This window comes from Alosa alosa, chromosome 1, assembly GCF_017589495.1.
Source record: "Alosa alosa isolate M-15738 ecotype Scorff River chromosome 1, AALO_Geno_1.1, whole genome shotgun sequence".
NCBI classification, from domain to species: Eukaryota; Metazoa; Chordata; class Actinopteri; order Clupeiformes; family Clupeidae; genus Alosa; species Alosa alosa.
Genome location: NC_063189.1, coordinates 50,215,849 through 50,234,247, shown reverse-complemented (window position 1 = coordinate 50,234,247; position 18,399 = coordinate 50,215,849). Strand labels below are relative to the sequence as shown.

At 39.1% G+C, this 18,399-nt stretch overlaps 1 protein-coding gene across 3 annotated transcripts in view; it reads right to left on the bottom strand.

Moving 5' to 3' along the window:
- The window catches only part of atr (ATR serine/threonine kinase), a 128,360-nt gene that overhangs the window by 104,464 nt on the left and 5,497 nt on the right, over positions 1 to 18,399 (bottom strand). For all 3 annotated transcript variants that reach the window (XR_007193741.1, XM_048246206.1, XM_048246214.1), the window contains exons 5-17: positions 15,234 to 15,412; positions 9,995 to 10,174; positions 7,905 to 8,119; positions 7,244 to 7,396; positions 6,865 to 7,063; positions 6,084 to 6,334; positions 5,802 to 5,989; positions 5,615 to 5,715; positions 5,338 to 5,509; positions 1,594 to 1,764; positions 809 to 1,003; positions 496 to 681; positions 298 to 393 (exon numbers count right to left, since the gene is read on the bottom strand). Coding sequence is in view for 2 of the 3 variants with exons in the window: in XM_048246206.1 (XP_048102163.1) it covers positions 298 to 393; positions 496 to 681; positions 809 to 1,003; positions 1,594 to 1,764; positions 5,338 to 5,509; positions 5,615 to 5,715; positions 5,802 to 5,989; positions 6,084 to 6,334; positions 6,865 to 7,063; positions 7,244 to 7,396; positions 7,905 to 8,119; positions 9,995 to 10,174; positions 15,234 to 15,412 (2,286 nt within the window). In the remaining variant the exon portion in view is untranslated. The remainder of the gene's footprint in view (positions 1 to 297; positions 394 to 495; positions 682 to 808; positions 1,004 to 1,593; positions 1,765 to 5,337; positions 5,510 to 5,614; positions 5,716 to 5,801; positions 5,990 to 6,083; positions 6,335 to 6,864; positions 7,064 to 7,243; positions 7,397 to 7,904; positions 8,120 to 9,994; positions 10,175 to 15,233; positions 15,413 to 18,399) is intronic.

The following is an 18,399-nucleotide window of genomic DNA, read 5'->3' as shown; positions in this document are numbered from 1 at the left end:
AATCAATAAGCCCATTCCAATATCCACTGTGCAATAGAAATAACCCTTACCAATATCACATAGGCTAAACAGTATAGAATGGATCGCGCCTGCTTCATCACAGTCTTAAATAAGGAAACATTAGCATCGCTGCTCCATGATATGGATGCAACCACGTTACTTATCATTAAAATGAGCAATTTGTGGGTCGGGTTCGGGTCGATGTTTAACATATTTTGCCAGGTGGGTGCGGGTCATAAAAAAAACCCAACCCACACATCACTAGTAGACAGCCAATTTCCGGCTTCCCATACAAACCATTTTCTTCCTGTCTTTCTCTCCTGCACTAGAGCTGAGCAGCTGTAAGTTGAAGAAAGCCAAGATCCCCAACAATTTAGGCTGTAGATAATCAGCCTGTGTAGCAGAAATGTAAAAATTGAAGTTGTTGCAAGTCACATACTTATGACTAAACAAAAATATATGAATATGCCTAGCAGGTAAGAGACCACTACTCACCATGCACTCTGGAGTGCTAATTTCCTGTAGACTCTGAGAGGGGTCGTGACTTGAGGCAAAAGAGGATAAGATTGCAAGCCCATTGAAAACCTGCTGGTAGTGCTCTCCCAGCCGAAGCAGCAATTCATTGTGGAGGCCCTGAAAATCCTGTCGTAGAAGACTGCCTAACTCCAGTTCAGTCTCATTCTATGCAAAAAACAAAGTCGTCAACTTAATTTAAATCCTACTTGTCAAAAGACGAACAAGGAACCATTTCCCTCCAACTTCATATTACCCTCCCAACTATTTCTCATTTAATCTTTACTTCAATCACCTGAAGATAGTGGAAGGCCTTCTCCAACTCATCCTTGGTGCAGGAGCACACAAGGTGAGAAAAGATGTACTTGAAGTTGCTAATGAGGACCTCTCTCCTGTTGCTGTTGAGTTGTTTGGCAATTGTCCGTATAAGAGCTGAGGCAGTAGGGGTGGCCTTGGCTGCTAGGTAGGGGAGGAGAACCTGGAGTGTGCGCTAAGCAAATAAATGAGAGGAAAAAGTAAAGGGTTTTAAGCCAACATCATGAACATATTCATAAATACTGTTTCCATGTGAAAGCAGTCAAGTCAAGTCACATTTATTTATATAGCACTCTTTAGCGCAATGCAATTGACCCAAGGTTTTCAATTTCAAAACCAGCTTACCTAGGAATGTCTTATTGTACAGAAGAATACATTATATTGTAGGCCTGCTGTTTATTTTGATATATGGTTGTTGTGTTGAGTGAAGAGTTTGTGAGATATTCCACTGAGAAGAATGGATGTGTAGATGGATGTAGAGCCATGTGTGGAGTGTGAATATGATTACATTTCATGTAAATGTAATGTTAATTTTCTCACAACTCATTTATCACAGCAACTAGCCATTGTATCAACTAATAACTAATAGCTTTGGAAAGGTTAGGCTCCACTTTCATGTGATATGCATATGATACCTGTGAGACCAGTGTGAGCAATTCAACAGAGAAGGATGGTTGCGATTTTGGACGCAATTTAAGTCCATTGGCCACATAGGGTTAAATAAAGACATGCTTCTTAAAATAGAAGAAAAAAAGACATACATACATTGAGGAAGCGGTTGAGGTCAGGGAAATCAAAGACTTGGGCCACATGAAAGAGGACATCCAGGGCCACCTCCCTCTGGTGAGCTGCCTCTTCACGAAGAGCCTCACTGCTCTGATCTGGGGTAGAGCGCAGCGCTGTGATGTGGCGCGAGTGAATGGATTCCACCAGAAACTGTATAAAAATGATCAGACACACAATCTCTAATTGCCAGTTGTTTAACACCGCACCATTTTGCCAACATTTTAACAAATCTATCTTTCCTCTTTATCTTTATGATTAATTTCTTTATAATGCAAAGATGTTAAGTATTTGTATTTCATTATCAAAAATTGATAATTTGAACATAAATTGCCATACAAAAGTATTCATCCCAAAGGTATTCAAACGAAATCTACATTTTTAAGCATAAAAGGAGGGGGGAATAAAAAAATTGGTATCAAACGCTCAAAAACGAACTAAAACAGCAATAGAATGTGAAGAACTGACTGTTTGGGTGAAATGTTAAAAAACCTATGCTGTGCATTGCCCAGCTATCCAATTAAATCAAGATGCTGAGCAGCTCTCCCCAAAACATCTTCTCTGATAACACAACCTCGTACCTGAAGAGCTGCTATTGAGTCAATGTACAGAAAACAGTAGGGATGCACAATGATATCGGCCTGACATCGGCATCTGCAGATAAAAGCTTCACAACTTAATTATCGGCATCGGCCAATATGGACATTTCTGCCGATGTGCCTGGCCGATAAGGTGACCTGTAAATTATGCGCACGCGAAGCAAATGTTTACGTTACTATGAGCGCCAACAACATACTTCAACATGGCTGTGAGGCATTTTATTTCCAAATTCCAGAAACTGAAAACAAAATTGCTATTTGCAGGGCTTATAAAGTACCAGTGATGCAAGGAGGGGTAAAACGATACTCTTTTAACGTTACCAATTTAATTACACATCTTAAGAGCCATCATCCTGAACTCTACAAAGCACTAAGCCAGAAAAAACGGCACCGCATTGCTAAGCTTTTGTTTACAATGCAATCAGTTTCTAAAGTGTGTAACGTTAGCTAATGTTAGAAAGCTTTGTGAGTTTCATGAAGTCCAGAAGGAAAGCTATCTGTAAAGTTACTAGCCTACGTGTTGTAGGGCTCATTCATTTTACTCTACAGACTGACATTTTAAGTTTACAGGGTTACAGCTGCATTTCTGAACAATGCGTCATATTGTCAACAACACAGTTCTTGGGGAACGGGCATGTAGTCAAGTAGCCTATGACATTTACATGTTTATGTGAAAATTTTAGGCTACTAAAATGATACAGGGTTAAATCAAAGTAAAGTTTGTAATGTCCCGCATCGACAGCAAGTAGCCTACACCATCATATAATAGGTTAATTGTAGTACAGGATAAACTTTTCAATTACTAAAAATTAGAGCTGAATATCGGTATCAGCATTGTCAATCGGCCAAAATGAGCTTGTTAATACAGGCATATCGGATGTTGGCTAAAATTCAATATTGTGCATCCCTAGAAAACAGCAAGGACGCAGTCACAGGCGTATGGCCACACTATAAAAGGAATGGTGTAGACATCGTTTTCCTGGAGTCAGTATCAATAAACAACATTAATAGCAGCCCGCTGTCCAATTTTCAATGTGGCCCTTGAGCCAAAACGTTTGCCCACCCCTGACCTAGAATATAGTCTGTTCAGTGTTTCCCACAGAACTGAATTCTATTTGTGGTGGTAGGTTTGCAGAATTAACTCAAATGCAACAGTTTTTAACAAATTATTGCAGCGCGGTTTTGATTCCCCAACCAGTTTCAAGCACAATTTAGTCATTTAGTCAAATAAGTCAATGTATGGGAAACACTGCTGTTGGCTTTGTTTAAGTTATTTTAAAGGAACATGCCAACTTTTTGGGACTTTAGCTCATTCAGCGTATTCCCCAGAGTTCGGTAAGTCAATATATACCCTTCTCATCTCCGTGCGTATAGTTACTCGGTCAGACACACCCACCGCTAGCCTAGCTTGAAGTGCCTTGAAGTGGTCGGCTTCATTAGCCTACACTGAATGCTCCTTGGAGTTTGAAGTAGTAACACCGGAGCTTCTGAGGTGCTGGCTGCAAATCACTTAGCCCAAGTGGCTATGCTTCGCCGGAATGTGAAGATAGGACTAAGTATGAGCGTAGTAAGAGTGTGCTATACATCAAATGACTGGATATGGGATGTGTTGATACGGCCCCTGGAAACCAACATATAAAAATAATTTGGTCACCCTAGGCCTTGGGGAGTACAAAGAGAAAGCACCCGTTTGATAAATCAGCCAGTAGTGACTTAAGTAATCTCTAGGCCTATTGCAAATACGAATGTCGTTGGCTATATAAACTATCTAGCGGATGTTTTTACAGGTACAAGAAATAGAGGCTTGGTCAACTGTAGTCTATGGCCCATGTTCTGGTTCCTAAATTAAGTTGCCCTACCTTAACTTCCAAACTCTTCACAGCACTGTAGCCAATTAACTGCATGACAGGCTCAACACTAGATTGTGTAGTCTTATTCCCATCTCCAGCCCCCAGCACACATACCAAACGAGAACTAAACCACTCATAACAGGTAAATGTCGTCGACATGTGCGCGCCAGTATGAGTGCTGCTTGTAGGGGGCCACAGCTTTGGAACAGGATTGATGATGGCCTCCAGGTGCTGCTGCCCTCAATCTCCAACTTCAAAAAGACAACTAAAAAATAATCTCTTCCTAACCTATATCTAATATAAAACTGTTTCCTCATGGACTACTGGGATGTATGTGTATGATTGGATGTGTATGTAATGTCGTATGTGATGTTACATGTATGTGTATGCAATGTTAAGTATGTATGTTGTCACCGTCTGGTTTCAGGTGGTTACTGTGTATATCATTGTCTGTACCACTACCCTTTCATGAACCATGGGCCCCCACCTATAAGATTTTCTAGCTTCTTTGGGAGACCCATTCCCTCTACCCGCCTGTCTTTGTACCCCTACAGGTTTATTGTAATGTTTGAAGTGGTATTGTGAATAAACTTAAACAGTAGGCTATGTATGTTTCTGTACAATAAACAATTGTATTTGTTCAAATTTATGCAGCAGAACTACAGGGGGGAATTCTCCCATTTGTACGTAAATCGTTTTTTTAATGCACTTCTGTGTTACGTGTATTTTCCCATTCCCGCTTCTGTCACACCCACAGTGCGTAAGTTTGAAATCAAGGCGGCCTTATGAAAGAGGCGTAATTTATTTAAAATAGAACCAGACTTTCTCATTGAAAGTTGTTCCATGAAAGACAAACACATCCCACACCCCTAGCTGTCTTGAGCCTCTTTTGGTAAATATTGTGTCTTTGAACTGTAACAGAATGCCACAAACCAAGGACCACAAACCAAATCCCTTTTAATTCCTCTATTGCCACGTTAATGACGTTACAGTTGTTTTCTGCAGCATTGCTATGGCAATCAGCTAATTTATGGGTGTACTCTGTTGCAGGGGAAAATGAACAACTGGTACCAAAACCGAGTAGAGCCGAGTTGAGCTGATACCATGCAGTGGAAAAGCCCCATTACATGGATGTGGATAAACGATTGTAATATAGTAGTAAAAAAAATAATGGTAATGACTTTCAGGGGGGTTGAATACTTTTGCATGGCACTATAGCTTGTTATGTCAGGTGTTCCAAAAGATACCGCAAAATCAGTTGCATGCAGAGCACTCACTTGGCAGACTGGTTTACGATACTGGTTGAAAAAAGACTGCAGTTTCAAGCCCCTTGATGTGGCCAAGGCCTGGATCTCAGTGTAAGCCACCATGGACACTTGTGTGGTCTTGGACAGTAAAAAGTGCAAGAGGTGCAGCAGAGCAAAGGACACAAGGCTACCTTTTGCAGCTCTGCCCAGAGTGAAAGAAAATCAAGTCTTTGCTAGTATTACTGCTACATACAGAGACAGATTTCAAATTATTTATGAATTACTTCTGTATTTTTAAAGACAGTACCTGCCAATTTCTCCTGTAGCAAAAATGAGCGTGCATTTCAAATCATTGTTTCTTCCCATCTTTGCGTTGTTGTAGGCTTCTTTTAACCGGCTAGCAAGGACCTTTAACAGAGTGGATATTAATGACATTCATGGCACTATTAAATCATTTCATATTTCCATTGAGTTGATGTAGGCAGTGAACATACATCTTTCAGGAAGTCATCACCATTCCACGATTCCAGCATGTTCTTTAGGTTCTTACTGAAGAGCATGCGTACCCCATGGTCTGGGTCCTCTATAAGGTCAACCAAAGCAGTTACCAGTGCTTTAGTATCTGGGTCACAGTGGCTCAAATCCAAGTGCATACACAGATGAGGAATATTCTCCATAAAAGCTGCCAAGGAGTGAAGAAAAGCACATGCCTGTAAACACATCAAGTAAACTACAGCTGAACAAGATGCTTTTATTGCAGAGAAAAACTTCCTCACCTTGTTTCACTGGACTATCTTCCTGAGGCTTGAGCAGTGTAAGGAAGGGTGTGAGGATAGAAGCTCCAATAGTGGTAGTTCCATCAGAATGAGTGTTTGCCATTGTAAAGTGCACACAAAGATATTTCGATGACATTACAGATTTCTCTAGAAGTTGGAGTCGGGAGTTCTCTGACAAACAGCAGACCAGATGTCCAGAGATACCAGCTAACCGGACTTTCACAAGGGATGAGCTGTCCTGCAACCTGTTTCTGTAAAAACATATGTAAACATTTTCAAATATTACCATCTGTCAAAAATGTTCCAACACTCCTTTAGAAATTAATGAAAATAGTGGTCATTTCAGATGTTCTTTTTTCAGCACTTCATAAAACTCTCATAGTTTGAGAACTTTAAATTATTTGTAGGACAGTTTGTTCTCAACTTGAGCTGTGTATGCAAAAAGTTCACAAATTCTGAAGAACATACTTTTCAGAATGCTAGGAAGTCTTTGTATTAGTATTATTTAATTTGAGCTATTTCCATGTTGAACTTCATATTATATTGATATGGCATGATGGCAATATAAAATAAACACAGCTAATAATGGTATTAGATTGCAATACATAATTAAATGCAATGGATTAATATTCAACTAAGGTAGACTGCTGTTGTTCACAGCACTAAGCTATTTACGGTTACTGTCATACTTAGACTCTCTGGCCCTCTCTTAGAGCCAGGCATAGTGAGCTGGCCCTCTGAAGAAAAAGTTTGGGGACCACTGTTTAAAAGGTTCACTTACAGCAAGACTTCATGGATGAGGCCATAGGATTTGACACCAAGGTTGTGCAACAGGATAGGGAATCCTCGCACAGTCTCAGCCCTCACTTCCTCATTAATACTATGCAGGGCCCACCGATATACCGATGAACGCCAATCAGGACACACCTTCTTTGGAAGCAGGGACATCAGGAACACACAATGGGCTTGCATTTGAGGTGCTGCAGTAGCATCATAAAAACAGAAAAAACAGAACAAACAAATGCTTTAATTGCCACAAACACAGTTAACAAACAATCATTATTTGGTCATTTTACCATTTGGTACCAAATTCTTGCCATTAAATTATACAATGGACAAACAATGAACATCTACAGTAAAATGCTAGTTAAGCAGCTTACAGAAAAATGGAGCCAATTTCTGGGAGAGTGCAGTGGTATTTGCTGGGAAGTCAGCAGTCTGATAGACTGAGAGAGTATTGTGCTCCTGCACCCAAGGAATGGACAGCAATGCACAGAAACACTTATTCAGACTGGGTTCCTGCCTCCTGTTGACTTGGCACACAAAATACAAGAATTACTAAAAAGAATCAATTAAGTGCAAATCAGTGAAAGTTCTCAAGTAAATACAAGTTTTTCACACTGTTAACATGTACTGTAAGACACACTGCACATGATGTCTGAATAAGCAGTCAAAGCCATGACCAGGGGTTAAATTGGACCAGGGCTGTCCAGGGCTCAGCGCTGGCATATCATCCTTACTTTTACTGTGTCTGGTGCTGAGCCCCTGCACATACTTAGCAGTGGGCACTCATTCCTTCACATCCTCTTTTCATCCGCTTTTCTTATTCTTAATTTAGAATGAAACACATTTTCACTGTTTATTTTTAGCTGTGGAAAACTAGGCAAGAGCTTGCTAACAGTAGAAATGTCATGTAACATGCTTATTTGATAATAATTATTTTGCCATTGGCATACTATTGTGCCAGAACTGGTGCGATAAGTAAATTTGGAACAACACTTTCATGTTTCTGGCACACAAAAACAATCAGTAATTCCTTACTGGTAATGAAGAGTATGGCATCCAGGATTCTGATAATACATTCCATCCATGACTTCAGATCTTCTCCAACTGCACTTTTGACCAACACTTTGTAACAGGTGTCCAACACCTGCACCAATGTCTTCTCCTGCAACCACACCAGCTTGTTGCCATTGCTCAAAGAGTTACTGAGGTCTTCATTTTTTTCTCCCTCAGGCAAACGCACTTCAGCTCCCCTACAAGTATTTAACACAAAACAACTATGCTGGTGATTGGTTGTCATTTTAGAATTTAAATCACATCAATACAACATTTTGGAGAAAATGTAAAATGTGGAAGACAGCATGGGACAAGTGAATAACTGCTAGTGTTACCTTTTGTCACCTATTTTTTAATTTGGTCCTACTTTTAGTCCCGTCAAAGGTCCTGTTTAGTCATTCAAATATAAATTTTGTTAGTCAAGTTTTAGTCAACTAAAAGTCTTGTCATTTTAGTCTAGAAGTAGTCAAAAGAGAACTCAAGGTATCTTAGCAAAGTTTTAGTCAAAACATTTTGACCACTGACCACTGTCATAGACCTCTGAAGTTCGCCTACAAAAAAAGCTGCCATCTTTGAGATCCGGTATCTTGCGATTTTTCCTATGGGAAAATAACATGGTGTTTTTGAATTATCGCAACTGTGATCTTCGCTATGTTAAAACGGCAAACTTAGATTTTTGCTACCCCAGAGCTAACTTGAAATGCAACTTGCCATAGGTAGTTAGCTTCAATTAACATCCGGATCTCCTTATATGGGCAAAGATGGCAGCTTTGGTTCCTTTTTGTAGGCGAACTTCAGAGGTCTATTATCTCTGTTTACATGACAGAGAAGCCCTTTAGTTGACCAAAGTATGAATGTCTTATGCTACTGATGACGATGTGTGCCCAAACACCACACATTCCCCAAACTTTCCATATTAGCTTCATTAGCTTACTTGCTAGCGAACTTTGAATCATTAGTGTAACTACTTTTACATTACATTACATTGGCATATGACTTCTAACCATGTCAATGTTTGTCTACAAAATACATCGCAACATCAAGAAACATTACTGGTGCAAACCATAGAATCACGTCGCGAATGCAGCATAAAAAATACACCTCCCATCAACGTTAGCAGTTTAAGCGTTGTGACTTCGCTAGTAGTCAGCTTCTATCAAATCCAAGAGCACGAAAAAAAGTGGAAAGTTAGACTAGCCAGCCAAGATGCAAAGATTAAGGAAATTAGTTCTTCTATCCACCGAATTCATCGGATATCGGAGGAACAGGATGAGATTCTGAGAATGCAGTGAGAGAAGGAAAGGTAACCTAACGTGCCTTTTAGCCCAGTTGACGTATTGGCTGCAATATGCAAAATATAGCTGTAGCGAACAGGCACAAAAGTAGCTTCCCGTAATACTCCCATTTTATTCAAAGGTAGAACGCTACTGACAACTCCAGGCTTCCACGCATGCTTGTTTGTTTACACCGAATACAAGGTGAAGTGCAAAACGAAAGTAGGCCTAACGTTTGCCTACTGCCCCCATCATTGCATATATTTCAAATAAAAAGTAAAAGTATACAAAATATATATATCCTTGATTAGCCTATGTTGGGTTTTGTGGAAGAGAAAAAGGGACTGTTTTAGTAGTAGTATTAGGCAGTATGCAGTCAGATAAGTCACCATGGGCATATTTGGATTAGCTACAGATGGATTCACAAATAAATAAATTAGCCTACATTTGGCAGGATACTTGATATACAGGCTAAATGCAAATATGGCAATGTATTATACTATTTTACGTTAACAAAATGTAGGAAAATAGAACAGACTGAAAATAAAGTAGGCACTGATCTTTAAAATCCTAATTCCTGTAGCCTAAATGTTGTCAGTCATTCTTAATATTCGCAATTGGTGCACTGGCATGTTTAAGTGTTAGCTGCAGTGTAATGTTAGATTATGTTTAAGTTAAATACAGAACTGACTGTGTGCCCAAATTTTTGTCTGTGCTCCTAAATTTTTTTAACTTGGGCGCACAAGTGCTCCTGGAAAAAAATGTTAGTGTAGAGCCCTGGAGTCTGTGTTACTGTACCTGTCTGTTTCTGAGAGGCTAATCTTGGAGCAAAGTCCAGCAAGACGGAGAATGACCGCTATCCCTTCAAGAAGAAATAGGGTTTGGGAATGCGTCCACTTATTCAGTTCTGTTATCAGTTCCTCCAGTCTCTTCTCCACAGCAGCCCACACCAGGCTTCTTTTCTTCATTTCAAACATACTAAATGGAGTAAAGATCAATTCCGTTAACACAATTCAATACACAGAGAAATACTCTACCATTAGGGTTCATCTAATCATTCAAATTTTATTGATTCCAATTCTGCTTACTAATTTTCCTTCAGATTCTTCAATTACAAAATCTAAAAATATTGTCATTATTTACATAGTTGCTAGGTTACGGGGACGCTGGCGAGACACAACGCTCTGTCTGGCATCATATTTTTGTTTGTTTTTATGTAATGTTCGTCATTTTATGTAATGTTCTGTTATTTTTGTATTTATTTGTCAAGTTAAACTTTTTTTTTTTTTTTAATCCAGCTGATATCTATACGTTAACTTCTATTCCACTGGGCTGATGAGTTTGCCTTGACTAGCCGTCCCTCATCCATATGATGCTGCACATCCACTGGCTGGACTGGTCTGGACGGAAAGATTGCTCAGGGCAATGGGCCTACTCTGCGAGAGATCTGCAGCTGCCACGACCACCGAGCTGCGGCTGACCTACGAGCCGCCATAACGTTACTAGCATCTGACGTTGCCTGGATTGAGGGTTGACGTGGGGAGCACTGATGGCGACGTCGGGAGTCATGAAGCAACAAACTGTCCTTGCTAAAGCCACGAGCTGCTGATCAGCAAGAAGATTGCCCATCGTGACTTCAGACTGTTCTGTTCTTCCGGTGCTCTGCTCGCCAGTTCTCCGGGTTGGTCAGTGAAAGAACTTTAGCCTTGCATCGGTTGTGAACACACAGCTGTGTGCAGTTTCACACGGGTCATCATTACCCTTGGATATTTTCAGCCGGTTGGAAATTGGACAAATTTAACATGATTTTTGTTTTTAAATTTATTTTCTTTTTACTTTTTATTTGTTCTTTTGCTCTGTTGTCTGTCTTGTATGTCTTGGTGTCACAAGTACGCTGGTGACTATGCCGCTCCATCCATTTAGTCTTATTGTCTTTTGTTTTGTGTCAATGTCTAGTATGTGGAGTTTTTGAAAATCTCCACTTTGGTCATTATTTTTTTTTGTTTCAATGACCAAAAACTGAGTTTTCGTGTGGAAGAAAGGCCAAAACTAGAATACTGATTTTTTGATATTCATGACAGCTCACCTTATGCAGATTAGAGCCTACTATTTTTATTACAACTCTACCTCTTTAATTCAGCTGTCTGGTTGAAGCCTGGAAATATTGTAAACAAAGTAGGCTAGCATAGTTGGCTAGCTCATCGTAGTCTACTAGTTGGACTGTTTAGTTTCTCAACGTGTTTAAGTTTCAAAGTAACACCACAATAATGTTCGAATGACTGAATAAAAAAACTGAGCACATTGTTCAATAACAGACGCACATGGCGCATAGTGTAAGATAGGAATACGCTTTGCTTCGTGATATGCTTTGCACCGAGTTTTAGATCGCTAAGATAGGGCCATCCATCTTTTTCAAGTGTGATTCACTTCTTCCTCTACACTTTGGCCTACATATTTGGGCTTGAATCGAAGCTCTGGATGTCTGTCTATTGGTAGATAGTACAAATGAGATACACCAGACTTGGATCTATCGTTTGTTTAAATCGGCGGTGCTGCTTGTCCGACATTGCTGCTTAGAGGGTTAAAAAGTAATTGTAATTGGGATAGAGAGAGAGAAGAGAGCCAAAGTACATGCACTATAAGAATACATACAGATCAATTTGGAGCAGTTAGTTAAAATCATTCTTCACCTGTTTGCATTAATAAAGGGGCTATTGTGTTTAGAAATTAAAAGGCAGAACCAATTCCAATAAAAAAAAATAAACAATGTGAATTTTGTAATATTTTTCTATTTCAGTTTTTGCAGGGTACCCCCAGAATTGTCAGACCTAAATGTAAGACTTTTTAATACCACTTCAGATGAAATTTAATACCTACATCGCACCCATTTGGACAGAATAAATAATATCAAAAGGTAAGATTAAACCTCAAATAATTACTATTTAAGTGTTTGAACATGGCAACATGAACATGACAGCAGTGCAGTGGCAACGCGAAAGATTTGTTCTTGGTATTAACGTTGACAATGTCCTGCTTCATGGACAAATTTACACGGAATAGAACCTAGTTGATTTCAGGGATTAAAGTGAAAAAAAAAAAACTTTTCAGGCCATAAGTCATCGTTGTTCATATCTACCTATAGAGATAGCACCCCTTTTGCGGTCGCGACCTATTGGTTTTTAATGTACAAAAAGATGCAAACAGCAAAGTAAAGCACCAAATAAACACCAAAACGAGGCTACAGTGTACTCTTAAGTTACTATATAATTAATGCCACCTACAGGTGAATGCATTGAACATAACAATCCTATGGTTTGTGTACCCTGTAGCCTCGTTTTAGTCAGCCAATGGCCGCCATGTGAATAAAGGCTAATTGAGAGTGTTCTTGATTGAGATTGAGTTTTCCTGATTAACAAAAAAATATTTCAATACCATCCCTGACCATTGCTGATTAGCCATTGCTGTTCTTTTCTACTGCAGCAATATTGTAGCAAGGCTTTAACTTACACTCTTATTGAATTACTTCAGGCCAAAAGTATTTAAAGGGGAGCTTTTTTTTCTTGTTAATATGCAATTCAACACCAAGTAAAATCTATAAAATCAAGTTTGCAAGACTTCACATTTCCTCATCAAAGTAACGAATCAGAACAGTCTAGATATTGTTCATATTTCCATTTGTTGCCTCATCCGCATCTAATGAAAAAATGGTAATTTTGAGTTTTACAGACAACGCAGTTTTCCAATGAGCAGCAATACTGTGTGTGCTCATGCAACAGGTCTGCGATCTGATAAACGACAATCTGGAGAGGGCTTTTGTCTTCAGCAACAGATTGTATAAGGTTGACAAGAGGTTGCGATATGGTGAGGGACAGGTCGTGTTATGCTATGAAAGAACATCATTAGCCTACTTAGCATAAAACCGGTCAGCTATAGATAAACGTACACAAATCATGACGCTAATATGCGAGGTTCTGGTAGGCCTACTGGTTATGGTTTTGTGCTATAATAGCAAAGTTTTAAGTTGACTATTTTAATTGCATGGTTATTTTTTGTTAACATACGCTCACAACCTACTGTCGTTAAAAGTGAGGCCTAAGCAAAATAGGCTACAAGGCTGTCTGTGAGTCATAAACACGACTGATCCCCTTACTCAACATAAAATAACAATGTCGCGAACTGTTAACACGCTCAGTCAAAACCTTCCGTCGCAAATTGTGAAAAACATTGTTGTAGCCTACAAAACAGACGGAAGGCATAGGCTACGGTTTATATTGCTTCACTTTACACATAATGTTAGTTGCATTGATTAAAAACTGTAACAATAATAGTACATCGGGTGGCATAGACCTCCCCTGACAAGAGTTCGCGATAGTAATAAATTGTCTACATTGATGCATGGAAAGAACATAGCCTCCGAATTCGCACATAGAGCTCACAATAGCATATCCAAAAAAGTTAAACGGATTGGGCAACCTCATCAGCTGTCTCGATTGTGTCAGACCGTCCTCCAGACGTGTTCTTTTTTTTTTTTAAGCAACCGCCCCAGGCCAATGAGACAAGCGTGTAGCTACAACATAAACAAAGCGAAACTCATGGCTGACGTATCTTCTTGAGCGATCTCTGATTGAGACACAGAAAGTTCTCAAGAAAACTATTAGGTCTTTAAACATTTAGCATCACACACATTCATTCATCGGACCTAATATTTGTAGTTGCCTTAAAAAAAGGAAAGGAAAGGAAAAGAAAAGGTGATAGACACCCCCACCCTCCTATTTTTTCTCACCGGATCTGCATCGATCTCAAATATGACATTTCTAAAATCAAATTGACGGATTTTTCATCCGGTTTTGTTTTTGACGGAACTTTAATCCTTGTCACGCTACGTGAGGATATAAGGAGGGAAAGTAATCTCATCGCCATCTAGTGGTTGCGTTCCTAGAGTTTAGCGGAGGGGATGGGATTTTTTTTTAGAAAAAATATATCTCGGTGCACATTGGGATCTTAATTTAATGCCTTCCATATGTTAGGCACTGGGGTCACCTCTATTGCTTCAAGTGGTCATACCTTATTTTTAGGATCAGTTGAATTGTTTTGAGTTTTTGTCGTAACATGGTGATCAGAGCCATATAAAGGTACCTTTATATGGCTCTGATGGTGATAACAAACTAAAGTTGCATGTGACGTCACATGTTTGGGCGCTTAATCTCTAACTGATCAATACAGCAATTTGCTTAACTGGCTTACATATTTTTGTAATAACGGAAGGTGATGTAAACCGCGTGGTGATAACCTTTATGTCTGGATAACTGGTGTTGTGCTTCTACTCACATGAAGAGCTGGCAGTAAGTGTTAAGTGGCAATGCTAACCAGGCTAATAAACAAACCATGCTACCGTGAGTAACGTGAAGGGTAAAGTCAATGTGGCTTTTTGTAGTTCGCTTAAGAAACAAAAGGAGCAATTTCAATTTTTTTTAAATAAGGCAAAATATGGTCTGACATTTTCACAGTTAGAAGATTATTACTGTATAGACACTGAAAAATATTTTTGGTGGATAAGATCGCTGATTTGGCTTCACAGTATTTTTAAAAAAAAAATAGGTCTATGGGACTTAACAATGGAGCTGCTCTTCGATAGGAACGCAACCACTTGGGGCGCTGGTTTTCACTTTCCCTCCCTATTAGACTAAATCTACTGATCATTTGAAAAATTAAGACCTCCGTGAATTCCAGACTTTGAGGTGAAATTCAATACTTTTTAAGGCCTTAATTTAGGAAAATGAAATTTAATACTTTTTAATACTTTTAAGACTCCGCGGGTACCCTGTTTTGGTTCTGTTTGTCGGTCCCGATTCTGACTTTTTCATAGTGAATATTTTTCATTATAATATGTTGGTTCCTAACCCTATTTACTATATAAAAAGACTCTGATCAATAGTATAAATATATATAAATTACAATTTAAGGGAACCACACACCAGAAATTACAAATAAAAATGGTAAATCAAGGAGGACAGGTGCTAATACAAATGGTACTTACGCTGGTTGTGATTTGGCAACACAACCCGAGGAGGGAGGCAGAGAATATCGCTGTCTTTTAGCTGGTATTTCACTTATGTCAGCACTGGGTTGAGCATAGTCAGACAAAAATCCATCGGTCATCTGTAAGATGGTTCTTCTCTCTGTCCTCAGTGCAGCCCATAGACAGAGCTGCACTATCTGAAAGAATACCATTTTAATATTTACATCATTCTTACCTTAACATCATTGGCAGCTGTTGGTTTTAAAGGTAGTGGGGGAAGGTGTGCAGCAGAAGTTGGTCCGGGGTGGGAGAGGTTTGGTTTGATAGAGGTAAATGAAGCTATAGACCTTACACACTGCAAAAAAAATAAATCTAACCAAGTGTTATTAATATTAAGTTAAAAAAATCTATTTGGTATTGTTTTTAGTATGAAGAGACTTACCTAGCGCTCTCTTGAAAGATCCTTTTGACTTAATTTTAGAAGACTATTACTTATTTTAAGGATTCTTATTAAGACAAATTTACTCAACGCACTGCCAGACAAATTTGCTTGTTTTTAGGAGGAGATGTCTCAGTGTTTCCCATACGTTGACCCACTGCCCCTCCTCTGCATGTGCATTCAACAAAACATTAATGATTGTTGAAGGATTGTTGTTGCCAGACAGAACCATTGCATAGAACAGTGTTTCTCAAACTTTTTCAGACCAAGGACCACTTAACCAGTAAAAAAAACATCACGGACCACCTAGCTAATAGACACAATAGGCCTACTCACTGAACCACCTTGCTAATTGTCTTTGCACCTTACTTATTGTGTCAGAGGATTTATATGATTTAAATTGGCATAGCTTACATAGGCAGTGTTGCAGAACTGTTTGGATTTACATACAAGTTGGTTCAATATTGCAAACAACTCCTCTATATTATGTTTTACCACATCTGCCCGCGGACCACTTGGGATAGCTTGCGGACCACCAGTGGTCCCCGGACCACACTTTGAGAAACACTGGCATAGAAGACGGCGGGCTAAATTGCTATTAAATCCGCTTAGCATCATTGTTCAAATTTGTTCAAAACTGCTCCATTAAAGTTAACTCTGCTAAGGTCTTATCACAACATAGTACATTTAGGAGACTAAACAAAGTTAAGTTATGCAATCAAGCAGTATCTCAAAGCTAACGTTAGAATACTCTTTGGATGTTTGGATGTTGAAAACGCGGCTAAAACACACCGTAAAAAGGCCTTAATATGGCAGCATGCAGGTTACCATTTGTCAAACTATGGGCCGCGGTCAGCAATGTGGACAATGGTCTGCAGAGTGAAATTATTCCCGGGCCATCGTCTGATAATTTGCTGCGCAATTGGTCAAGGAGCCGTGGACAGAAAAAGAAAACAAACATTTCTGCAATTAGTAGGAAATACTTGTTAATTTGGTGTCATCAAACAGAGGCATAGAATTAAGTCGTGGTATGAGCGTTTATTCAATGCATGCGTGTGCACGTTTGTAGCAAAGCTAAGCTTCAACCTATTGGAAGGCCAATTATGAAACGACATTTAATAGGACGACGTGGATTTATGCAACTTTCATAAAAAACAGAGCACAAACTATATAAAACACTGTTTGGCATTAAGTATTAAAGTCAGCCAAAAGCTATTAATTAGTCTTAGTTAAAGATAGTTAAAGATCTCCAGATCAGTGATTTACGCATGATCTGATCCGCCATTTACCATTCACACAAGCTGGTATTGTGTCTCCTGAATCCTTACATTCAGGCATTCAAATTAAATGTAATTAAATAACATAACAAATATTCTATCGGTGTATGATGCTTGCATGAGGGAAACATCCCAAAACAACGGCACCCATATAACTGATGTTGTTTTGAGAAGTAGGTCTCCTGCAAGAATCATGCAACAATGCAAAAACAATTAAACTATTGTAGGCCTAATTATATTTTACATTAGTAAAGCAGTACTCTGATGTGCATGTTTTCACAAACTTTTGTGAACAATCTTAGCACTTTAAACATCGACTGTTTTGAAGTGCATGTATAGCAATATAGTATAAAAATAATAATAATTGATATCATTATGATAATTTAATGGGGGGTGGGAGGAGGAGGTGGGTTCATATAGGTGGGCCCTATGACCCCAAAGTATGCCTTGACTGGGCCTCAGGTCAAAGAAGTTTGAGAAAGGCTGATGTAGACGACAAAGCAGCAAGGAGGCATCATATGATCATTTAAACAAGTTTTATGACAAGGTCGGTGAGGATGGGAAAAATCGTGCATTTGTGCAAACTTTGCCCGCACTTCAGTCACAGTCATTATTCAATCATTAAATAAAATACAGTACACGCCTTGGTTCAATAGGTTACGTGCAGTCATTTTAATATGTTTTAATAAACATTGAACCATTCCGGCCCTCGGCTTGTAGCAAATTTGTTTTTTTGGCCCTCTAATGTATTTGACTTTGACATCCCTGGCCTAGGTCTATCGGAAATCGCGACATAAGCTCATTGGTTTCTTTTTTCTTTTCATTCTTGTCCGCATTTAAAGCAATGTACATCATGTGAGCCAGAGCCGATATGGCCAGAGCTGCTGCTCTGTAAAGGTATTTCTGTCCCACCCAAATTTGCTCACATGAAAGAGCTTTTTCTCAGCTTTTAAACGATGTTAGTGGTTAGTTGTTGTGGTAAACGGTTCGCGAGAAAAGTAACTTTAATTTAATCATATTTTCTGTGCCCGTCTCCCTACCCATTCATCTTGGTGGAATACTTTGCGAACTTTCCCTCAACACATGACAAACCATATATCAGAATAAACAGCAGACCTTACCGAACACAAGGTGTAAAGCATTCCCCTGTACAGTTAGCCATTCCAGAGTAATCTGGTTTTAAATTTGCAGCAATGTCTATATGCATGTCTCCAACTTTGGGGTTCACAATGTGTTTAAATTGATCAATAGGCCTACATGATTTATCGCCTAGATATCTGTAAGCATTAAAATTAGAGGATATACATATAGGGCAGACAGACGCTCATGAGCTCATGCTTTGTTTTATCGCTTGATTTTAGGATAGCCTATTATGGCAACCGATTGCATTCCGAGCTACAGTCAACTCTAGCAGGCATTAAATGACTGGAGACTTTGTGAATTTAAAGATTGACATAATGTGCTGTCT